Raw genomic sequence first — 25,253 nt, forward strand, 5'->3', positions numbered from 1 at the left:
GAGTTGAAGTCCACAAGTCTTAAAGTGGCCAAGGTTGGACACCCCTGCTTTAAGGCTTATGGGCAAAACGAACAGTTATCAACGCGAATATATTTAGCGCCTTGATAAAGGCATAAAACAAATTAGAAATGTTTCTATGCATTTATACATTTTATTTATTTTTTCTTTTAATACAGAAAATTTTATTTCTCTTTGAGTCCTTGACGGACGCCCACAATGGAGCCCAAAATTTTCTGCTGTCAGGTGAGACATTGGCTAAGTGAGTTTTGCTCCATTTTTAACGACTTTCCTGGCCACAGTCGTTAAGCGAATCCCCGCAGGTGATCAGTTAGTTACCCGGTTGTTAAGTGAATCTGGCGCCCACAGATTCAGACTTGGCTTTTCAGAAGGTCGCAAAAGGAGATCGCATAATCCGGGATGCTGCAACTGTCATAAATGCGAGTCAGCTGTCAAGCGTCTGAATTTTGAACACAGGGTTATGGGAATGCTACAAAGGATGTAAGTGTGAAAAACGGTCCAAAATCACATTTTTCAGTGCCGTTGTAACAGTCATTAAATGAACTGTTGTAGGTCAAAGACTACCTATAAATCCCCTTTTTTGGGGGGTGGAGTCGGAGCAACTGAATGGAGCTGAGCATTTACTGGCCAGATGCCTTTCCTGTTGCCAATGCAAAGTTCACGGCAAATATTTTCTCTTTTGCGCCCTGATAAGAGAAAAATCTGTCGCTGCCTGGGATTGAACTCTCAACCTTCCTTGGTTGACTCAAGGTTGACTCAGCCTTCCATCCTTCCCAGGTCGGTAAAATGAGGATCCAGATTGTTGGGGGCCAGAAGCTGTAAACCGCTCAGAGAGAGCCGTAAAGCACTGTGAAGCAGTGTATAAGTCTAAGTGCTATTCCTATTATTCCTATTCCTATTATTCCTATTCCTATTATTCCTATTATTCCTATTCCTCTTTCTTCCTTCCTTCCTTCCTTCCTTCCTTCCTTCCTCCCTCCCTCCCTCCCTCCCTCCCTCCCCATGGTGACACAGTTGCTAAAATGCTGTATTGCAGGCTAACTCAGTGCTCACTGCCAACAGTTCAATCCTGACTGGTTCAAAGATGACTCAGCCTTCCATTCTTCTGAGGTGGGTAAAATGAGGACCCAGATTGTAGGGGGCAAGAGGCTGACTCTGTAAACCACAAAGAGGGCTGTAAAAGCACTATTGCTCTACATCCATCCATCCGTCTGCCTGCCTGCCTGCCTGCCTGTCTGTCCGTCCATATCTATCTATATCTATCTACCCATCTACCTACCTACCTACCCATCAACCTACCCATCTACCCATCTACCTATCTATCTATCTATCTATCTATCTATCTATCTATCTATCATCTATCTATCTACCTACCTACCTACCCACCCACCCACCCACCCACCCACCTACCTACCTATCATCATCACCTATTCTATATCTGGTGGTGCAATGGTTAAAAGCCGGTAATGTCAGGCTAATTCTGTCGACTGCCAGCAGCAGTTCGATCCTGACCGGCTCAAGCTTGACTCAGCTTTCCGTCCTTCTGAGGTCGGTAAAACGAGGACCCAGATTGTTGGGGGCAAGAGGCTAACTCTGTAAACCACTCAGAGAGGGCCGTGAAGCACTGTGAAGTGGTATGTAAGTCTAAGGACTATTGCTAAGAGGTGCTGGAGATCAGACCCGTGGAGGTGTCAATCTTCGGGACCGCCAAAACCAGCACATACAATGTGGGCAGGTGGAAGGCTACCCTGGGAGGAGGAGGAGGACTGGGGCATTACCTAAATTTTCGGCTTTATATTTGATGTTGACCGGCCGGCAGAAGGGCAAGGAGTAATATTCATAAGGTAACTGCGTGCGCGAACTGGTGAGTTTTACAGCCTGGAAAAAAGAGAGAGAGAGAGAGAGAAAGAGATCCCAGTGGATTCATGACAAAGGCCACACCATGCCCTGATCTTCTTTCTTTCACACACACACACCCCAAATAAAGTCTGTTTATTGACAAAACATTACAAGACAATTGTCTGGGAATACTGTTATTGTCTATCTCATATATTCACTCATAAGCACAATCTAGATCAGGGTGTCCAACCTTGGCTACTTTAAGACTTGTGGACTTCAACTCCCAGAATTCCTCAGCCAGCAAAGCTGGCTGAGGAATTCTGGGAGTTGAAGTCCACAAGTCTTAAAGTGGCCAAGGTTGGACACCCCTGATCTAGTGTAAAGGTAAATGTTCCCCTCGCACCTACGTGCTAGTCATTTCCAGCTCTAGGGGGCGCTGCTCATCTCCGTTACCAAGCCGAAGAAGAGCCAGCGCTGTCGGAAAATGTCTCCGTGGTCCTGTGGCCGGCAGGACTAAACGCCTTCGAAGGTGCATGGAGCGCTGTTCCCTTCCCACCAAAGGTGGTCCCTGTTTCTCTACTTGCATTTTTTACATGCTTTCGAGCTGCTAGGTTGGCAGAAGCTGCTAGGACAAGGAATGGGAGCTCGCTCCGTGACGCGGCGCTAGGGATTCGACCCGCCAGACTGCCAACTTTTCTGATCGACAAACTCGGCGTCTTAGCCACTGAGCCACCGCGTCCCCAAATTCAGCCCCAATTCCGAGCCTTTGTGGTTTTAGAAAAGGCAACTTCCTGCAGTATTTGATCCCATATATTCAAAAATGCTGGGATACTGAAAGGGATAGGAAACGTTCTCCACTTATAGTAGGTGCAAGGAAACACTTTCTGAGAGCAGAACTACTCAGTCGTGAAAAGATCCAGCGTCCATAACAACAAGGAAATCACTTTGATTGACAGGGAGCTGTAGTCTAGCCTAGGAGTGTCAAACTCAAAGACCACAGGCTGGATTCAGCCCACGGGGTGCTCAGATCTGGCCCGTGGTGCCTCTGCCAGCGAGAGGGAGGGAGGGAGGAGAAAGGACAATTAGGAGGGAAAGAAAAAGGAGGGAGGGAAGGACAGATGGGAAGAAGAGAGGGAGGGAGGAGGGAGGGAAGGAGGAAGGAAGGGAGATGGGAGGGAGGAGAAGGGAGAATTAAGAGGGAAAGAAAAAGTAGGGAGGGAAGGAAGGACAGATGGAAGAGAGAGGAGGGAGGGAGGGAGGGAGGGAGGGAGGGAGGAAGGAAGGAAGGAAGGAAGGAAGGAAGGAAGGAAGGAAGAAGGGAGAATTAAGAGGGAAAGAAAAAGTAGGGAGGGAAGGAAGGACAGATGAAAAGAGAGGGAGGGAGGGAGATGGGAGGGAGGGAGGGAAGGGAAAGGAGGGAGGGAGGAAGGAAAAAGGGAGAATTAAGAGGGAAAGAAAAAGTAGGGAGGGAAGGACAGATGGAAAGAGAGGGAGGGAGGGAGGAACGAAGGAAGGAAGGAAGGAAGAAGGGAGAATTAAGAGGGAAAGAAAAAGTAGGGAGGGAAGGAAGGACAGATGGAAAGAGAGGGAGGGAGGGAGGGAGGGAGGGAGGGAGGGAGGGGAGGAAGGAAGGAAGGAAGGAAGAAGGAAGGAAGGAAGGAAGGAAGGAAGGAAGGAAGGAAGGAAGGAAGGAAGGAAGGAAGGAAGAAGGGAGAATTAAGAGGGAAAGAAAAAGTAGGGAGGGAAGGAAGGACAGATGGAAAGAGAGGGAGGGAGGGAGAGATGGGAGGGAGGAAGGAAGGAAGAAGGGAGAATTAAGAGGGAAAGAAAAAGTAGGGAGGGAAGGAAGGACAGATGGAAAGAGAGGGAGGGAGGGAGATGGGAGGGAGGAAGGAAGGAAGAAGGGAGAATTAAGAGGGAAAGAAAAAGTAGGGAGGAAGGAAGGACAGATGGAAAGAGAGGGAGGTAGATGGGAGGGGAGGAGGGAAGGGAAAGGAGGGAGGGAGGGAAGGAAGAAGGGAGAATTAAGAGGGAAAGAAAAGTAGGGAGGAAGGAAGGACAGATGGAAAGAGAGGGAGGGAGGTAGATGGGAGGGAGGGAGGGAAGGGAAAGGAGGGAGGGAGGAAGGAAGAATTAAGAGGGAAAGAAAAGTAGGGAGGGAAGGAAGGACAGATGAAAAGAGAGGGAGGGAGGGAGATGGGAGGGAGGGAGGGAAGGGAAAGGAGGGAGGGAGGAAGGAAAAAGGGAGAATTAAGAGGGAAAGAAAAAGTAGGGAGGGAAGGACAGATGGAAAGAGAGGGAGGGAGGGAGGAACGAAGGAAGGAAGGAAGGAAGAAGGGAGAATTAAGAGGGAAAGAAAAGTAGGGAGGGAAGGAAGGACAGATGGAAAGAGAGGGAGGGAGGGAGGAAGGAAGGAAGGAAGAAGGAAGGAAGGAAGGAAGGAAGGAAGGAAGGAAGGAAGGAAGGAAGGAAGGGAGAATTAAGAGGGAAAGAAAAGTAGGGAGGGAAGGAAGGACAGATGGAAAGAGAGGAGGGAGGGAGATGGGAGGGAGGAAGGAAGGAAGAAGGGAGAATTAAGAGGGAAAGAAAAGTAGGGAGGGAAGGAAGGACAGATGGAAAGAGAGGGAGGGAGGGAGATGGGAGGGAGGAAGGAAGGAAGAAGGGAGAATTAAGAGGGAAAGAAAAAGTAGGGAGGGAAGGAAGGACAGATGGAAAGAGAGGGAGGGAGGTAGATGGGAGGGAGGGAGGGAAGGGAAAGGAGGGAGGAAGGAAGGAAGAATTAAGAGGGAAAGAAAAGTAGGGAGGGAAGGAAGGACAGATGGAAAGAGAGGGAGGGAGGGAGATGGGAAGGAGGAGGGAATGGAAAGGAGGGAGGAAGGAAGGAAGAAGGGAGAATTAAGAGGGAAAGAAAAAGTAGGGAGGGAAGGAAGGACAGATGGAAAGAGAGGGAGGGAGATGGGAGGGAGGGAGGGAGGGAGGAAGGGAGGGAAGGAGGAAGGAAGGAGAAGGGAGAATTAAGAGGGAGAGAAAAAGTAGAGAGGGAAGGAAGGACAGATGGGAAGAAGAGAGGGAGGGAGGGAGGAGGAAGAGAAGGAAGGAGATGGGAGGGAGGAAGATTATAATGTGAGGGAGGGTCCGAGGGAAGTCCTGCCTTAGCACTCGGCCCCCACAGCTGCCCCTGACACGAGTGACGTCGACCTGGCCACATTCACCCTGGCTACCCACCCCTCCCCTACAAGGATCCAGTGTTCTTTTCATTTTAGATTCCTTTCCCAACCACAATGAGTCAGGACAAAAGTAGTTGCACATGAAAACCTGTACATTTCCCAGGGGCTCAGCAAGGGTAGAACTAAGCAGGTGAAAGTTTCATCAGGTGAAGGAATCTTTTCCCACAGCAATAAAAAAGGATTTGACAGGGCTTAACAGGTGAGACGGCTTGTCCTGAGTCAGAAATTCAGATCAGGCGCTCGGTTGCGTGATCAGAGGCATTGAATCAAAATCCATCGTGAGGTCTTAGAATCGCTTGAAAAGCCCTGGTAAGGCCACGCCTGGAGGATGGCATCCAGTTTTGGTCACCCCATTACGAAAAAAGAGACTGAGACTTTGGAGAAAGTGCAGAGAAGAACAACTGAGATGAGCAAAGGCCTGGAGGCTAAAACGTATGAAAAATGGTGGCAGGATTTCGGTTTGGCTACTCTAGAGAAAAGAAGAACTGGGGACACACACACCATAGGAGTCTTCCAATGCTTGAGGGGCTGCCACAAACAAGAGGGGATCAACCTGTTTTCCTAAGCAGGACAAGAAACAAGGGATGGAAACTAATTAAGGAGAGAAGCAACTTGGAATTAAATTGGAATTAAATTAAACTTCCTAGCAGTGAGGACAATGAACCAGTGGAACTGCTTGCCACTAGAAGTTGTGGGTGCTTCATCCCTGGAGGTTTTTAAGAAGAGACTGTACAGCCACTTGTCTGAAATGGTATAGGGACCCCTGTTTGAGCCCGGGAGGGTTCGACTAGAAGACCTCCAAGGTCCCTTCCAAGCTCTATTCTGAATTGATCACCAAATTCCCCAGCCAGCCATGAACTCCACAAGTCTTAAAATTAGACGACTGGATTTGGAATTTAGTTGGAAAGGGACCTCAGAGGTCTTCTAGTCCATCCCCTTGCTCAAGCAGGATACCCGGCTGGACTAGGCCATTTCAGACAAGTGAACTCTCCTGTCTCTTCTTCAAAACTTCCAGTGATGAAGCACCTACAACTTCTGGTGGCAAGCAGTTCCACTGGTTAATTGTCCTCACGGTTGGAAAGTTTCTCCTTAATTCCAGGTTGCTTCTCTCTCCATGATGAGTTTCCACCCATTGCTTCTTGTCCTGCCCTCGGGGGCTTTGGAGATCAGAAAAGAACAGATTTGGAAAGGACCTTGGAGGTCTTCTAGTCTCCCCTTCCCCAGGAAACCCCCCAGGAAAGTGCCCCCCCTTTTGCACGTGCGATCCCTAGAATGCAACTCCCAACAAGCAGCCACCCGGCTGCGCTCACGGCCGGCCAGGGGGCTCGATTAGAAGACCTCCCAGGTCCCTTCCAATTCTATTCTGATTGATTAAAACCAGCTGGAATATAACACCTCTGCATGCAACAGGACATCCCATCCCTGTGAGGTCTTTGCAGGGATCTATTGGGACAGTTACTACCAGTATCTTCCAGTTTCTGCACACAGGAGCATTTTAAGAACTGCAACCCTCTGCAGAGAGGAAAGTTTAATTCCTTCCTTTCTTTTCCTTCCTTCCTCCCGCCTTCCTTTTCCTTCCTTCCTCCCTCCTTCCTTTCTCCCTCCCTCCTTTTCCTTCCTTTCTCCCTCCCTCCTTTTCCTTCCTTCCTTCCTCCCTCCCTCCCACCTTCCTTTTCCTTCCTTCCTTCCTCCTTCCTTTTCCTTCCTTCTCCCTTCCTTCATTCCTTCCTCCCTCCTTTCTTTTCCTTCCTTCCTTCCTTCCTTCCTTCCTCCCGCCCTCCTTTTCCTTCCTTCCTCCCTCCTTCCTTTCTCCCTCCTTCCTTCTCCTTCCTCCCTCCCTCCCTCCCACCTTCCTTTTCCTTCCTTCCTTCCTCCCTCCTTCCTTCCTTCCTTCCTTCCTTCCTCCCTCCTTCCTTTTCCTTCCTTCTCCCTTCCTTCATTCCTCCCCCTTCCTTTTTCTTCCTTCCTTCCTCTTCCTTTTCATTCCTTCCTCCTTCCTTTTCCTTCTTCCCTCCTTCCTTCCTCCCTCCTTCCTTTTCCTTCCTTCCTCCCTCCCTCCTTCCTTTTCCTTCCTTCCTTCCTTCCTTCCTTCCTTCCTTCCTTCCTTCCTTCCTTCCTTCCTTCCTTCCTTCCTTCCTTCCTTCCCTTGGGGTGATGACAGAGTAGCACAATCAGACCTGGCCAGGATTCTAAACCGGGTCAAATTCTGGAGGGCATGAAACTCGGGGACATCTTACCTTGATTTCTACAGGAGCATTCCGGTGAAAATTGATGGGAGCCACTCCTGGCACGTAGAAGCAACTCACCCCATGCCACAAGAGGAGGAACGGGCACGTAAGCCTCTGCCAAGACAAAAACGAGACCCCTGTCACCCGGGTGACCTCTGGTTCAGAATACTGGGAGGAGAGTCTCAAGAAGGAACGTCCGATTTATTTTTATTTTTAATTTAACGTACCGCATAAAGCGCATGGATAACGGTGATAAAATTGTATCGGAGGAGCACATAATACTCAGGGACACGTATGATGGAAATATGCAGTCCATTTTGTAAGGTATGAGGAGTTTATATATCCGTTACAGGTTACATTTTAAAATACGTTGATTCCATGAAATACACAATAAGAAGATTTAATGAAAGAGAATCTTTTTAGCCTTGGGGCTGCCTGAGCTGGCTCGTTTTTTTGCAGACATTTCATGAGCCAACTAGCTAACTTCATCAGTGCTAGAAGGGAGTGGGATGGAGGAAAGAAAGAAAGAAAGAAAGAAAGAAAGAAAGAAAGAAAGAAAGAAAGAAAGAAAGAAAGAAAGAAAGAAAGAAAGAAAGAAAGAAAGAAAGAAAGAAAGAAAAGAAGAGGAGGAGGAGGAGGAGGAGGAGGAGGAGGAGGAGGAGGAGGAGGAGGAGGAGGAGGAGGAGGAGGAGGAGGAGGAGGAGAATGACTGAGGGGAGTGCTCTGTGAGCTTGGCTGTTTTCTTGCAAACGTTTCATTACCAAACTAGGGAATATCATCAGTGCTGCAACAAGAAAACAACCAAGCTCATAGAGCATCAAGGACCCCACAGCTCTCCTCCGCCTCCTGTCTGCAACCCCCCCTCCCTTCTAGCCCTGATGATGTTCCCTAGTTTGGGTCATGAAACGTCTGCAAGAAAACTAGGGAACATCATCAGGGCTAGCGAACCTCTGCAAGACAACAACCAAGCTCAGAGAGCACCAAGGACCCATCCCAATAAGGACAGAATAAGAACAGAATAAAATAAAATATATTAATATCTAGGTTGGTGCCACCAGCTCGTTGTTCAAGGCAGGGACTTTCGCAAAAAAAAACCCTCTCTACAAAACGTTATCTATAAATACACTCCACACCATCCACCATCCAAAAAACGCTTTTGGTTTTTTTTTTTCTTTCTTGGATGAGAAGCAAAACATCTTCAAAGAAAAACAAAAAGTCCAGGTTGCCTCTTGAAAAAGCACCTTTGGGACAACCAGGACCTGGAGGATGGAGAAGCTCCATAGACGTTTGTGGGTTCAGTATAACACAAAACAAAACAAAAAATAAATAGTGGGGCACCCAGGAGAAAGTGTCTTACACGGGGGTCCCCAAACTTGGCGACTTTAAGACTTGGGGACTTCAACTCCCAAAAAATCTCCTGCCAGCTATGGAGAATGAACTATGTTCCATAGAGCTATGCTGGCTAGAGAATTCTGGGAGTTGAAGTCCCCAAGTCTTAAAGTTGCCAAGTTTGGAGATCTCTGCTCTTACGTTTTCAGGGAACAAACCTGCATACCACACTCTTTGATTTGAAAAGCCCTTTTGCAGAGATCAGATTGAGGTTTACTGTTGGCAGGATGATTTATGACAGAGAGACCTCGACTTATCACCCCAATGGTTTGGAAGAGGTGTCAACGAGGCCGCCTAGGTCCCAACTGAACAGCCCCTGGGAGGGATATGACACCAGCTCACTCCTGTCTACGACACAGTCCTTTCAGCAGTTTCAAGGAGGCTCTGAGTGGATGGTGGGGACTGGAACAGTGAAGGGACAGAAAAACATCCTGAAGCCAAGAAGGCTCCACACCCATTTGCACCACTCAGGTGACCCTGAGGACACAGAGAAATCTCCAAGTGGCCTCAATGGCCCTCTAAAAGGATGCAAATGACAGGCTGTCTTGCAAGCATAAATCCTTCCATTCCTCACCATCCAGTCAAGAGCTGCAGAAGCTTCTTGGATGAGAAGCGAAACGTCTTCAAAGCAAAAAAAAAAGAAATTCCTGTTGCTCCTTAGAAACAAAAGCACCTGTCAACCCTGACAGCACCTTTGGGACAACCTGGATGACTGAGAATCTACAGAGAGATGGTGTTTCTCACCCTGAGAGACTTTTCCCTGGGCTGGCTGGGGAATTCTGGGACTCGAAGTCCACGCAGCTCAAAGGTTGCTCAGGGTGAGAAACGAAGTGAAGCCAAGGAAGGTGGTGAGAAGGATCCAAAATCTCTTTCTAGCCTCAAATTTCCTCCTGAATAATACGAAGGATTCTCCAGCATTTCCAAAAACAAGCATTTCTCCTCCTCAGTGCGATACGGCGGTATTAATCTTCCAAAAAAGCAAGGAGATTGCTTAGACCAGGGGTCCCCAATCTGTTGGGCTGTGGCCCATTTCCGCGTGAGGGCCCTTTCACAACCGGGCCACGTGAACACTGGGCCGTTACACACACGTGCGCGCACGCAACTCAGGTGAGCTATGGGCCTGCCCCCTCCCAAAACCATCCCCTCTTTTCCACTCCCACCCACCCCCCACCCCCACCCCCCGTGCCAGCCCACCAGCCCGGAAAAGTTGGGGAAGGCTGGCTTAGAAACCATCCGGTACCCCTAGGGAAAGCAGTTGCCTCCTGAAGAAGAAGAAGAAAAAAAGCACTTTTGAGACCACCATGGCCTGCATGACAGAGAATCACTTCAGACTACATGGCTGGAAGCAGAGGGCACATGAGAAAGAAGGAAGCTTCTGACACGTCTACAGAAGTTGCCTCGTGCAGAGTGACAGGCTGTGATGGATGACATGGCAAGGGGACAAGGGCTCGTGAGTCACACTTCCTGATCCAGGAAGGACAACGGTGGGGAAACCCTTTGTGGCAGATAATGACACCCTTCCTTTCCTGGCACTGCCTGGCAGGAGACCAGGCAGGTTCCCCCCCCCAAAAAAATAATAATAATAATTGTGGATTTGCATCCTTGCCAGAACAATCTCTGAAAGACGACGCCTGTGTCTCGCAGGGACTGACGCGGGAGCTGGCTTGGAGATGTCGCAAGGCTCACGGTTTGGATAGCATCCCCGGCTCGACCTGGGGTGTTAAGTCAGGGCAGGTAGTCTTCTACTTACAACAGTTCGCTTAGGGACCATTCAAACTTGCAACGGCATTGAAAGAGCTGACTTAAACGACCGATTTTCACGCTTACGACCACGGAAAGCATCCCCATGATCCAAATCTGGATGCTTGGCAAGGGCTTCATACTTACGGTGGATGCAGCGTCCCGGGGTCTTTGTGATTCGCTTTTGCGACCTTCTGACCCAGTAAAGTCAATGGGGAAGTGTTTTCACTGAACCACTGTGTGACTGACTTAACAAATCCAATGATTCGCTTAACAACTGTGCTAAGAGCGGTCCTAAAACGGGACCAACTCCGCTTCACAAATGTTTCACTTCGCAATATAAATACGGGGCTCAATTATGGTCGTAATTTGAGGACTACCTGCCTCATTGGGCTACTTGTTGGTACCTCAACCCAACCTGATAGTAAAGCACCTCGGGGAGTTATTACTGTTTTTGATTGCTCCTCCCACTCATTCAGATTGGAACTGCCTACTTAGGAGTAAAACCAGTGCAGACCCCAGAAGAACCCCAGAAGAACTCACAGGTAGTATGACCACGACCCCAAAATTTCCATTTGCTAAGCAAGACGGTCTCTTAAGTGAGACTTGCCCCATTTTGCGACCTTACCAGCTGATAAGTGAAACACGGCTGTTGTTAAATTAGCAACACGGTTGTTAAGTGAATCCCTGTACTTGTTAAGTGAGTAACGTGGTCGTTAAGGGAATCCGGCTTCCCCATCGACTTGGCTTTCAGAAGGTCGCAAAAGGTGAACACCTGACTCTGGGACACTGGGACCGTTATAAGTACAAGTCAGTTGCCAAGTGTCTGAATTTTGACCATATGGCCAGGGGGGAGGATGCAGCCGTTGTGTGAAAAAATTGGTCATCATTGCATCCAGTTTTGGTCACCACAATGTAAAAAAAGAGGTTGAGACTCTAGAAAAAGTGCAGGAAGAGCAACCAGGATGATGAGGGGACTGGAAGCTAAAACATACGACGAACGGTTGCAGGAACTGGGCCTGGCTAGTCTAGTAAAGAGAAGGACCAGGGGAGACAGGAGAGCATCTTCCAATATTTGAGGGGCTGCCACAGGGAGGAGGGGGTCAAGCTATTCTCCAAAGCACCTGCAGGCAGGAGAAGAAGCAATGGATGGAAACTAATCAAGGAAAGAAGCAACCTAGAACTAACAAAAAAATTCCTGGCAGTCAGAACAATTAACCAGTGGAACAACTTGCCTCCAGAGGTTGTGAATGCTCCAACACTGGAATTTTATAAGAAGAGATTGGGTAACCATTTGTCCGAAGTGGTGTAGGATTTCCTGCCTAAGCAGGGGGTTGGACTAGAAGACCTCCAAGGTCCCTTCCAACTCTGTTATTCTATTCTATTTTTTTCAGTGCCATTGTAACTTCAAATTGCCATTAAACGGTTGTAAATCGAGGACTACCTGTAGTTTTTCCTTCCATTCATGAAGAACCAATTCAAAGGCTGAGCTGAGCAATTTAATATACCGTGTTTCTCACATAATAAGGCCGGGCCTTATTTTTTTGAGCCCGAAAAAACGGCTAGGCCGTCTTTTCGGGGTAACTAATTTCCCCCTTTCATCCTCATCTAGAGCCCCCCGCGGGTCAGCCTCGCCACCAGCTGCTCCTAAGGGCGATCATGGCGAAGCGCAGAGAGCTCCCTACTCCCACCAAACACCTTTGCTGCAGACCCAAGACCTTTGGCACCTGCCTCTGTTGCTTTCCTTCTGCCCATTCCACTGCCGTTTGGAGTGCCGTTGGAGCTGCTGCCGCCGTTTGGAGCTGCCTCTGCCGTTTGGAGCCGCCGCCGTTTGAAGCTGCCGCTTCCACGTTTGGAGCACTACCGCTGTTTGAAGCACCACCGCCACTCCAAACACGGGCGGCAGCTCAACGTGACGGCGCACTCAAACGCGGCGGCGGCTCCAAACGGCAGAGGCAGCTCCAAACACGGAGCGGAGCCACCGCCGCCATTTGGAGCTGCCGCCGCTGTTTGGAGTACCATTGGAGCTGCCTCTGCCGTTTGGAGCTGCCTCTGCCATTTGGAGCTGCTGCCGCCGTTTGGAGCCACCGCCGCCGTTTGAAGCTGCTGCTTCCGCGTTTGGAGCACTATCGCTGTTTGGAGCACCACCGCCACTCCAAACACGGCGGCAGCTCCAAACACGGAAGCAGCAGCTCCAAGCGTGCAGCGGCACTCAAGCGGCGCCGGCGGCTCCAAGCGGCAGAGGCAGCTCCAACACGCAAGCGGAGCCACCGCCGCCGTTTGGAGCTGCCACCGTCGTTTGGAGCTGCCACTTCCGCGTTTGGAGCTGCCGCCGTGTTTGGAGTGGCGGTGGTGCTCCAAACAGCGGTGTGCTCCAAGCGAGGCGGCAGCTCAAGCGGCAGAGGCAGCTCAAGCGGCAGAGGCAGCTCAATGGTACTCCAAACAGCGGCGGCAGCTCAAATGGCGGCGGTGGCTCCGCTTCCGTGTTTGGAGCTGCCTCTGCCGTTTGGAGCCGCCGGCGCCGTTGGAGTGCCGCCGTCACATTTGGAGCTGCTGCTTCCGTGTTTGGAGCTGCCGCCGTGTTTGGAGTGGCGGTGGTGCTCCAAACAGCGGTAGTGCTCAAGCAGAGCGGCAGCTTCAAGCGGCGGCGGCGGCTCCAAGCGGCGGCAGCAGCTCCAAGCAGCGGCGGCGGCTCCAAGCAGCGGTGTGGCTCAAATGGCAGAGGCAGCTCCAAATGGCGGCGGCGGCTCCAAAGCGGCAGAGGCAGCTCCAAACAGCGGCAGCAGCTCCAAGGAGCACTCCAAATGGCGGTGGTAGCTCCAACGGCACTCCAAATGGCAAGTCCCCCACCCTTCCCCCTATTTTGCATGTTTTAAACTAGGCCTAAATTTGGGGGAGGGCTTAATTGATTTTATGCCTAGAAAACATGCTGGGTCTTCCTATTGGTGGAGGCCGTATTGTTGGAGAAACACGGTAGAAATTGATGTATAAGCTTGCTTCCAGCTTGTGATTCTCCAGACCACAGCCCTTCATAAAATAAACTTGGGTGATTTGATTTTAGAAAACTTCCACATCTTTGATACGCATTTCTTCATTCCTGTTCCTGTAGAAATTTTTCATTCCAACTGGGAAGCTCCAGACTGCACTGAGCAATCTGTGGCAGGATGTAGCTTTCCCATGCCACCAAAATGTTCAAAAATCAACTTTTTTTAAAAACCACTTTTTCTATCCCTGTCTCCACCACATCCTCTGGGACTTGGAGAAGAGGAAAAACGAGAAGCTTTCTTCCCTTACAAACTCCTAAAAGACTGTCCAGTTGAAGGATAATATGACTTTATTCAAACTGAATTTGGATAGTTTGAGTACTTACAACTTGCAGTGGGTGAGGGTTATCACACACCCTTCATATAAAGAGCCACTGCTGTTTAAGTACAGGTAATCTTTCTGAAATCCAATTATTTTAACAGGACTCTGCGGAAAGTTCCTCACACATTCTATCCACCACAGACTTAAAAGTCAGAAAAGAACACCTTAAAATGTTCACAATAAATTTGTAACAATAAGGGATGGGGGAACCAATGTAATAATGAGCCGCTTTGGGATAAGAGCAATTTATAAGAAGAAAGTCCAGGGAATCCAAATCAGCCATCTCCCTTAAAAGCACTAAAAAGTACGACAGTTTAAAAGAGAATAAAAGATAGCGCTGAAAGTATGAAAATGAACTTTCAAACAGGTAACGTAAATAATGTAGCAGGAGGAATCCAATGTATATGCTGACAGATAACCATAACAACACCATCACAGATAACTGGAGACATACATCAAAAATAACTTATTTTAATGATGTTAAATCTTTAAGAAGGAAATCATTTGCTTGCTCTACCCATGTGAAGTTTCAGAAGGCTTCACTCTCTGGAGAAGTCCATAATGTTGGAGAAAGTGAAAGGAACGAGAAGAATCAATCAGAAGAAAGAACCTGCTCTCTGGAGAAGTCTACAATATGGGGAAAAGTGGAAGGAAGGAAGGAAGAAGAGGGTGACCAGCGGCGAAGTGGAGGGACTCCATTACATTACCCTGTTGGAAGATCAAAAGGACCAGGCTGAAGATGGATTGTCTGGGAGAATGTGTCTTTGAGAAGATCTACCTATGTCGGCAACCTGCGGCTCTGGAGCTGCATGTGGCTCTTTTATCCCTCTGCTGTGGCTCCCTGTCACTGGTCGGTGACACAATTTTGAGAGGAGCTTCCGGTTAAGGGGGACGGGGAGGAAAAGCACGGTGTCCCAGGAGAGACTCTATAGCAAGGGGTGGGTTCTCCGGTCGGCTCCACAATTGATAGGGCTTTCGGTTAGGACAGGTAGAGGGAAAAGGATGCCTGACTAGGAGGAGACTCTATGGTGGGGGAACCAGAATTCCGGTTGGCAGAGGAAAAAGGACACTGCGCTAAGAGACAACTCCTAGTACTAATACCACTCTATAAAGCCTTAGTAAGACCACACCTACAGTACTGCATCCAGTTTTGGTCACCACATTATAAAAAAGAGTGCGGACTTTGGCCTGGCCCGAGTGATAGACGACAATGAATACGCTGCATGCCAAGGTACAAAGCCAACACAACCCTAGTGTGCCTATTTTTATGGAGAATGTGGATTAATTACACTTTAACACCAATTTATGCCTTAGTAAGGCCACACTGAGAGTACCATATCCAGTTTGGGTCACCAGACTACAAAAAAGATGCTGAGACTCTAGAAAAAGTGCAGAGAAGAGCAACCAGGATGATGAGGGGACTGGAGGCTAAAACATACAATGAACGGTTGCAGGAACTGGGCCTGGCTAGTCTAGGGAAGAGAAGGACCAGGGGAGACAGGATAGCGGCCTTCCAATATTTGAGGGGCTGCCCCAGAGAGGAGAAAGGGGATCAAGCTATCTTCCAAGGCACCCTTGAAGGCCAGACAAGGAACAATGGATGGAAACTGAACAAGGAGAGGTTCAACCTGGAAATAAGGAGAAACTTTCTGACAGTGAGAACAATCTACCAGTGGAACAGAAGTTGCCCTCGGAAGTTGTGGGAGCGCCATCACTGGAGACTTTCAAGAAGAGATTGGACTGCCATTTGTCAGAAATGGTGTAGGTAGGGTCTCCCACTTGGGCGGGGGGTTGGACTAGATGACCTACAAGGTCCTTTCCAACTCTGATTATCTGTTATCTGTTATCTATGGTGAGGGAACCAGACTTCTGGTTGGCTCCAGAACAAAATGGAGGGGGCCTCCGGTTAGGATCTTTGTGGCTCTGTTGAGTGTTTAAGGTTGCCGACGCCTGACCTATGTGGTAGCTAAGAGTCAACGGTGGAAAAATAATGGATCCATATGAAAACCCTTCGCTCTGGAAAAGGCGATACGAATATTGACCCATATGGTTGCCAAGAGGTGATGTTGATTCATAGTGGCATATAATCAATCAGTATCAGGGCCAAGTTCCTTTGAGAAGTCCATAAGGTTGAGAAAGGTGGTTGAAAAGAGGAGAGGCTTTATGTTTTATGAGTTGACATATGTTTGCTAAGAGAAGAGTGACTTGATTGCAATGTCAAGACCAAGTTCCTTTGAGAGGCCCATAATGCTGGGAAAAGTGGAAGGGAAGAGAGGAAGACGACGACCAAGGTGGATTGTCTCCGTTACAGTGGTGGTAAGGGCACCACTGGAAGACCTGAAAGACCAGGTTGGAGGCAGATCATCCTGGAGAAAAATCTATATATGGGTCACCAAGAGTCAACTATAACTTCATACTTGATGGCACATCATTAAGAGAAACAGTATATAAGATGATGAAGTGATGGGGGGAAGATACCATTTTGAGACCTGAAGGACCTGGTTGGGGACAGTTCACCTTAGAGAAGATCAATCCGTATGGTTCCTAAAAGGTGACACTGACTTGACAGCACATCAATCAATCCATGTCAGGACCAAGTTCCTTTGAGAAGTGCATCGTGTTTGGAAAAGGGGAAGGAAAGAGGAGAAGACGACCATCCGCAAGGAGATGGACTCAATTACAGTGTTGGTGAAGGCACCATTGGAAGATCTGAAGGACCAGGTTGGAGGCAGATCATCCTGGAGAAAATTCTATATGTGTGTCATCAAGTGTCCACTATAACTTCATACTTAATGGCACATCATTAAGAGTAATAGTATATAAGATGATGAAGTGATCAGGGGAAAATACCATTTGCAGATCTGAAGGACCAGGTTGGAGGCAGATCATCCTGGAGAAAAATCTATATATGGGTCACCAAGAGTCAACTGTGACTTGATGGCACACCATTAAGAGCAAGAGTATATAAGATGACGAGGTGGTGGTGGGGTACCATTTTGAGACCTGAAGGACCTGGTTGGGCACGGTTCACCTCAAGAGAAGATCAATCCATATGGTTCTTAAAAGGTGACACTAATTTGATGGCACATCAATCAATCCACGTCAGGACCAAGTTCCTTTGAGAAGTGCATCATGTTTGGAAAAGGGGAAGGAAAGAGGAGAAGACGACCATCCGCAAGGAGATGGACTCAATTACAGTGTTGGTGAAGGCACCATTGGAAGACCTGAAGGACCAGGTTGGAGGCAGATCATCCTGGAGAAAAATCTATACAAGGGTCACCAAGAATCAACTGTGACTTGATGGCACATCATTAAGAGCAAGAGTATATAAGATGATGAGGTGGTGGTGGGGTACCATTTTGAGACCCGAAGGACCTGGTTGGGCACGGTTCACCTCAAGAGAAGATCAATCCATATGGTTCTTAAAAGGTGACACTAATTTGATGGCACATCAATCAATCCACATCAGGACCAAGTTCCTTTGAGAAGGGCATCATGTTTGGAAAAGGGGAAGGAAAGAGGAGAAGACGACCATCCGCAAGGAGATGGACTCAATTACAGTGTTGGTGAAGGCACCATTGGAAGACCTGAAGGACCAGGTTGGAGGCAGATCATCCTGGAGAAAAATCTATACAAGGGTCACCAAGAATCAACTGTGACTTGATGGCACACCATTAAGAGCAAGAGTATATAAGATGATGAGGTGGTGGTGGGGTACCATTTTGAGACCCGAAGGACCTGGTTGGGCACGGTTCACCTCAAGAGAAGATCAATCCATATGGTTCTTAAAAGGTGACACTAACTTGATGGCACATCAATCAATCCACGTCAGGACCAAGTTCCTTTGAGAAGTGCATCATGTTTGGAAAAGGGGAAGGAAAGAGGAGAAGACAACCATCCGCAAGGAGATGGACTCAATTACAGTGTTGGTGAAGGCACCATTGGAAGACCTGAAGGACCAGGTTGGAGGCAGATCATCCTGGAGAAAAATCTATACAAGGGTCACCAAGAATCAACTGTGACTTGATGGCACACCATTAAGAGCAAGAGTATATAAGATGATGAGGTGGTGGTGGGGTACCATTTTGAGACCTGAAGGACCTAGTTGGGCACAGTTCACCTCAGAGAAGATCAATCCATATGGTCCATAGGTGACACTAACTTGATGGCACATCAATCAATCCACGTCAGGACCAAGTTCCTTTGAGAAATCCATCATGTTTGGAAAAAGGGGAAGAGAAGAAGAGGAAGTGGCACCACCTTGGCACCACTGGAAGACCTGAAGGACCAAGTTGGAGGCAGATCATCCTGGAGAACAATCTATATATGGGTCACCAAGAATCAACTGCGACTTGATGGCCCATCCATCCATCCATCCATCCATCCAAATCCAGGGAAAGCACTTGTGCGAAAAAGGAGGTGAGAATCCATCTGGACCCGCCCTGGTGTGTTTGTGGTGGGACCCCAATTTGTCACCCAGGCATGGACCTTCCCCCCTCCCCCCCAAAAAAATTAAGTAAATCCCCAGCAAGGAGCACTTTTTCCCCCAGAAACTGCGTCTCTTTTCAGCACCGCGAGAACTTCGAACGGCCACTAAACGGACGGTTGTAAGTCGGGGACCGCCTGTCCGCCTCAAAAGGGAGCCCGTCAAGAGTTCAGCCCCTCCCCCCGTGCCTTAAAAGACCCCCTCAGAGGACATTTGGTGGGCCTTGTCACGGGGGGCGGTTTACCCCCTCAGGAGACCCCCTGAAGCGACCCTCTTGGCTTCGGAAGGGAAGGAATTTGGGGGAGGTCGCGGGGGAGATGCCCCTCCCCTTATAGGGGTTTAAAAGCTCCTCCTCACCCCCTCGAAGGACCCGGCCACCCCAGAGACCCCCGACCCCCGTCCCTCCCCGGGTTCTCCCGCAGGGCCCCAGCGCCGGCGCCCCACTCACCAGCGCCCCCGGGGCCGCCATCTTGGATCCACGTGTCGGCGCCGACGTCACCGGAAATGGCTTGCTATTGGCCGAGGCCGCCGGTCGCCATGGAGACGGCGGCCTTGGCTGGGTTGGAAGGCCCAGCCCGACCCGGTCTGGTTTTCGGACGCTTCCTCGTCCTCACCACGTCCCGGGCTAGCATTTGCAGCCCTCGCCGAAGCGACGAGGAAAGATTGGGAAACGGAAGCGTTGGGTCTTTTCCGCCTTTGGCCTTGTCGCCATCTTGGCGGATGGCGGAGTGGGGCTGTTTCCGCCATCTTTGGTGCGGGCGAGTTCCGTGTGGATGAGGTGGCGCCATGTTTATCGCGGGCAGGATAGCAAGGATAGCATGGATGTTGGGCGCGGGCGCCATCTTTTTTAAGGGCAGTGTTGGACTGCTCCAAGAGGTTTTTGAGACGATTTGTTTGTGTGAAGAGCCAACATTGGCTTAAAAGGCACACATCATCGGAATCAGGCTTTCAAGGGTCATCTTCTCCAGTTCAGATGCATTTTTCCATGCCTATTTTAGATTCCCAGTGCTCTTTTTAAAAATTAAACTACTTTAAGTGATTGCTGCAGTCATTAAGCAAACACTCAGTCGTTAAGTGAGCCGATTCTGCAAGTTGAAGTCCCACAGGTCTTAAAATTGCCAAGGTTGGAGACCCCGAATTTAGTATGTTGTACAAACTCAGCCACTGTGGCTTATCAATTGTTTAGTGAGTTTTACCCCATGTTATGACCTTTTTGCCTAGTGAATCATACGGTCATTAAGTGAATCATATGGTCATTAAGTGAACATGGCTTCTCTTATTGTCAGAAACCGGAGGGAAGGTTACAAATGACGATCACATGACCCCAGGACATTGCAACTGTCATAAGTACATGCCAGTTGCCAAGCCTCTGAATTCTGATCACCTGATTATGGGGATGTTGCAATGGCCATGTGAAAAATGGCCGTAAGTCACTTTTTAAAGTGTTGTCGAAACTTTGAATGACCATTAAACAAACTTACAGTGGTGAGAGCAGACCTGGCCCATTACGCCCAAATCAATCCAGATTATGGGTTAACTTGGACACCTTTCCCACTAAAGTTTTTTTAATTTCAAGAGTTAGGATTTAGCATTTGATAGATGCACATCAATCCTTTGAAGATTTTCTCCCTAGGCAAAATGGGATGAGTTGTTTTCTCTTAAAAGAGCTAAAAAATAAGGGAGGAGAAAAAATGGTTGTCATGGAAAATAAGGAGTTATTAAAGAAAAAAATGAAGTCTGAAAACTTCCATTAAAAATCTGTAAAGTTTCTCAGTCCTTCCAACAGTCCCAAAGGTGCTTTTTCAGGAGGCAACTGGACTTTCTTGTTTGTTTCTTTTGAAGTTGTTTCACTTCTCATCCAAGAAGCTTCTTCAACTCTGACAGGATAGTGGGGAAGGGAAGGATTTATGCTTCTTGCAGAAAGCTGGTCATTTGCATCCTTTTAGAGGGACATTGAAGACACTTGGAGCTTTGTCTGTGTCCTCAGGGTCACTTGAGTGGTGCAAATGGTTCCTGTAGTTTGCATTTTTTTTCCTCTGGAAATCCATTCCTACTCCCACCATTCAACAGGTGTTCATCCTAAATTGTATACCTAAAAGTCTGTAGAGATTCTCAGTCATCCAGTTCAGGGTTGTCCCAGAGGTGCTTTTTCAGGAGGCAACTTCCATAGTTTGCAAGATGACATAGGTAAAACTCCAAACAAAAACATAATTAATCTTCAGGTATATCAACAAACCGTTAGAAATCAATCCTTAGGAAAAAATAATATAACATCTAAGGAGTTGTTCATACAGGTATTCCTTGACTTAAAACCATTCGTTTAGTGACTGTTCAAAGTTACAACGGCATTGAAAAACGTTTTTCACTGTTAGGAATAACCATAGTTACCTAACTTTTGGGTAAATAATATATAAACCATGATAGCAAAGTTTAAATGTGTTTTTCACTTTAAACTCTAAATGATATAATTTGGGTGCGGTTGAGAAACTGCCATAAGAGGGAGCTAGAGAACCTGGATTGCTACTGGATTGATGGTTGATTGTTCTGCGTGTTCCCTGTTGCTGAAGTCGAAGGAGGAAAGAGTTTTGAATGCTGCATATCTAATCTACTGTGAGAAGATATTTACTGGACTGATTTATGGATTGACATTGTAAGTTAACTGATTTTTTTCGACACTGGATTTTTGCAATTGAACAATCTCCGGACTGAACTGACTGAACACTAGTGAATGATATTTGGACTGTTTGACCCTGCTAAACTCTTAATGGAATAAACTATTCAACTAAGACAGTGTATCCGTTTTTACTGAGTGTGTAAATTAAAAAACACTTTCTCTCATATTCGCCTGACTGCCTGACTGCTGTGCACATTCTGCTAGGGTATATCCCTAACATTCACACTGTTGAAAGGCTGTCAAAATGCCTTTCTTCTGAGGATTCGATTTTCCCGCTGGGAGAGGTCCGGCACAAGGATACGGACAACTGCTTGAAAGCTGGATCTTTTTATTTTTCAGGAAGGCGAAAGATAGCAAGAAGCCTGCGTTCCTGGGCTAGCTACCTTTGTATGGTAAGTCCCTGATTTTTATACCTTGTTTCTCCTTTTGTGTGTGAGTGCTTGTGTTTGTATTTCTTAATGTTTTAAATCCTGTCAGGGGTTGTCTTGATTTCCGCCGGAGGGTAAACTCCGCGGGGTGCGGAAGGCAAACTTTGCAGGGTGGTTTGATTGTATTATCGGTTTCGTCCTAATCTCTTTTAGCTTAATGGTTTCTTATATTTGTTTTGTAGCAATCTCCTGTCTGTCTCCTTTGTGATATATTTTGTGTCTTTTGTCTGTTTGTTTTGCTGATTTGGCATGTCTTGTGTTTGTAAGGGTTTTCTTTTCTTGTTTCCCTAGTTTTCTTAATTATTTGGGCTTTTGTCTAAGGGGTTTCTTTAATACCTTTTGATTCCTTTTCCTATGCAAGTTTGTTTTATGGCTGGCCTGATGTTCCCTTTGGGCTTTTCCTGCTTGGGTGACACCACTGTCCTCATGAAGTTCCCTTTCCACAACACTTACAACCATTGTAGCATCCCCATGGTCACATGATTTAGATGCTTGGCAACTGGCATGCACTGATGGCGGTTGCAGAGTCCCAGGATCACGTGTGATCCCCTTTTGCAACCTTTTGACAAGCAAAGTCAAGAGATAATCCAGATTCACTTTACATCCATGTTAATAACTTAACAACTTGCAATTATTCACTTAACAACTATGGCACGGTTGTAAAATGGGGGGGAAATTCACAATGGTCTTGCTTAGCAACAGAAATTTTGGACTCAATAGTCGATGTAAACTGAAATGTAAATCTAAACCAAAGTTTGTGGCTTGATGTATGGCGTTTATGTGTTCAAATAAATTATAACAAAACCTATACAAACTATGCTTTAGTATCATGTGTGATCTCTTGTCAACCTCCCTGAAGACAGTCATGTGTTTGTAATAACTGTGGGTGTGTTTCACATTTGAGCTAGATAGTTCCAAGTAGCCAGGTTAGGATAGGGACAAATTTTCATGAAGAAAATAGATCTATGCGAAGAACAGTAACACCTTAAATAAGAATGGAATGGAATGAGAAAAGAATAGAATAGAAAATATGAAATAGAATAGAATAGAAAATATGAAATAGAATAGAATAGAAAATATGAAATTAAATAGAACATAATAGAAAATATGAAATAGAATAGAAAATACGAAATAGAACAGAACAGAATAGCAAATACAAAACAGAATAGAAAATACGAAATAGAATAGAACAAAATAGAAAATACAAAATAGAATAGAGTAGAAAATATGAAATAGAATAGAATAGAAAATATGAAATAGAATAGAATAGAAAATATGAAATAGAATAGAATAGAAAATATGAAATTAAATAGAACATAATAGAAAATATGAAATAGAATAGAAAATATGAAATAGAATAGAAAATACAAAATAGAACAGAACAGAGTAGAAAATACAAAATAGAATAGAGTAGAAAATACAAAATAGAATAGAGTAGAAAATACAAAATAGAATAGAGTAGAAAATACAAAATAGAATAGAGTAGAAAATACAAAATAGAATAGAGTAGAAAATATGAAATAGAATAGAATACAATTATTTATTGACCAAGTGTGACTGGACACACGAGGAATTTGTCTCTGATGCATAACCTCTCAGTATACACGCAGGCAACAAGTGATAAATCATGATCACAATCATAAAATACAATCATCATAAATCATAAGATACAACAACCATGATCATTGTTGTATCTTATACAAAATGATGATAAAACAATGATAATCAATTCCAAGTAAAAGCCAAGAACACTTTCCTTTTTTTTCAGAATTTCAATTTTTATTGAAAATAGTTTTTCTTTTCATTCTATTAGAATAATAATTATTTGTAGCTTACAATGATTTCAAATGTGCCATTGTCTCATAATCCTAATTTGGATCTCAGCAGTGAATCAAATCTTCGTTAAATGTAGGCGTATTTCAAGGAACACTTCTTCCATGTTTAGTTGTCTTTTTTAATGTGAAACTAGCATTAAAAATCAGTTGGCGAAGCTTTTCTAAGGCCACTCATGAATAAAATATATATACAGGCAATACTCGATGTATAACCATTCCTTCAAAGTTCTAACGGCACTGAAAAAAGTGACTTGTGACTGTTTTTCACACTTAACGACCGTTGCAGCATTCCTCGTGGTCACGTGATCAAAATTCAGAGGCTTGGCAACTGGCATGTACTTATGACGGTTGCAGAGTCCTGGGGTCAAATGATCACCTTTTGCAACCTTCTGAGAAGCAGTCAATGGGGAAGCCAGATGCACTGAACAAATGTGTCACTAACTGAACTCATTCGCTTAACAACCGTGCCAAGAAAGGTTGTAAAATGGGGCAACGCTCCCCTAACAACAAAGCTTAGCAACAGAAATTACGGTCTCTCTCTCTCTCTCTCTCTCTCTCTCTCTCCTTCCCTCCCTGCTTGATTGTCTTTCTTTCCCTTCCTTCTTCTTTATTTTCCTTCTTTTCCTCCCTCCCACCTTGACCTCCCTTCCTTCTCTTCCTCTGATCCCTTCCTTCCTTCCATCCTTTCTCCCTCTTTGATCTTCCTTCTTTCCTTCCCTTTTTCCTTGATCTCCCTTCCTTCCTTCCCTCCTCCCTCCCTGATCTCCTCTCCTTCCTTCCTCCTCCCTGCTTGATTTTCCTTCTTTCCTTCCTCCTTCTTTCCTTTCCTTCTTTTCTTCCTCCTCGATCTCCCTTCCCTTGCTCTTTGACCACTTCCTTCCTTCCTTCCTTCCTTCCTTTCTCCCTCCTTGATCTTCCTTCTTTACTTTTTCCTTGATCTCCCTTCCCTCCCTCCCTCCCTCCTTGATATCCCCTCCTTCCTTCCTCCTCCCTCCCTCCCTCCTTGATCTTCCTTCTTTCCTTCCCTCTCTTCTCATTCTTTATTTCCCTCCCTCCCTCGTATGTACACCGCACAACTTCTCTCCTACGGACACACGCTTTCTGTTCACACACCTTACTCCAAGGAACTTCCACCAGAACGTGGCGGCGTCACAACAGCCACCCAGATAAAATGCCTTCCAGCTTTGAAGCGGTTTCTGCTGACCACAGTTCTGATTAGTTTGTAGCAAAGAGCAAAGTGCTTAGTTCAAGTCCCTTCATCCAACTGGGTTTGCAAACCAGCCACATTGGCCCACAGGAAACAGTCACTTCCCACTGAACCCACGGATTCTCCACAGCAAAAGCCTTCCACTTTGAGGGGGCCTCACGGTGCAGCAGAACGCCAGCAACACCGGTGTGGCCAACGCAGCCCTTCTAAGGCTGTTGTTGGTACTGCTTTTCCGTGCCGGTGAAAAAGTCCTCCAGGATACTCTGGATGTACTCAAAGGTGGGGCGATCCTCCGGCTTCTGCTTCCAGCACCTCATCATGATCTCGTAGAGCTCCTGCGGGCAGCCATGGGGACGTGGCATCCGGTAGCCACGCTCCAGGGCACGCATCACGTCCAAATTTGTCCTCCCTGCATTAGACAAAGAAAGAGACCGGGGGGGACGGACATCCTGAAGGTGAAACCCAACTCGGAAGCTATCAGAGAAAAGGAGAAAAGGGGGGTTCCCACAGGCAGGGGTCCCCCTCCCCCCCACGGGGACTTGTGCAGGGGTCCAAAAGTCAGTAAAATTGTTGGCACGGTCAGGCTGGCATGGCCTTGTGGGGTCCCGGGTGCTCTCTGAGCTGGGTTGTTTTCTTGCAGACATTTCATGACCCAACTAGGTAACATCATCAGTGCTAGAAGGGAGGGGGGTTTACAGAGAGGAGGAGGAGGAGGAGGAGGAGGAGGAGGAGGAGAAGGAGAAGAAGAAGAAGAAGAAGAAGAAGAAGAAGAAGAAGGAAGAAGAAGAAGAAGAAGAAGAAGAAGAAGAAGAAGAA

At 47.0% G+C, this 25,253-nt stretch overlaps 2 protein-coding genes across 2 annotated transcripts in view; both read right to left on the bottom strand.

The window, feature by feature from the left end:
- The window catches only part of TM9SF4 (transmembrane 9 superfamily member 4), a 61,973-nt gene extending 43,200 nt beyond the window's left edge, over window positions 1-18,773 (bottom strand). Inside the window, exons 1-3 of the mRNA XM_087962341.1 lie at window positions 18,742-18,773; window positions 7,322-7,426; window positions 1,797-1,896 (exon numbers count right to left, since the gene is read on the bottom strand). Coding sequence (XP_087818467.1) covers window positions 1,797-1,896; window positions 7,322-7,426; window positions 18,742-18,762 — 226 coding nt within the window. The 5' untranslated portion in view covers window positions 18,763-18,773. The remainder of the gene's footprint in view (window positions 1-1,796; window positions 1,897-7,321; window positions 7,427-18,741) is intronic.
- A 5,263-nt stretch (window positions 18,774-24,036) lies between these two features.
- HCK (HCK proto-oncogene, Src family tyrosine kinase) overlaps window positions 24,037-25,253 on the bottom strand; it is a 60,938-nt gene continuing 59,721 nt past the window's right edge. The window contains exon 14 of the mRNA XM_087959025.1: window positions 24,037-24,846. Within this exon, the coding sequence (XP_087815151.1) occupies window positions 24,644-24,846 (203 nt within the window). The 3' untranslated portion in view covers window positions 24,037-24,643. The remainder of the gene's footprint in view (window positions 24,847-25,253) is intronic.

This window comes from Notechis scutatus, chromosome 3 (assembly GCF_049901735.1).
Source record: "Notechis scutatus isolate UNSWTSFEM ecotype Mainland chromosome 3, rNotScu1.2, whole genome shotgun sequence".
Lineage (NCBI taxonomy): Eukaryota > Metazoa > Chordata > Lepidosauria > Squamata > Elapidae > Notechis > Notechis scutatus.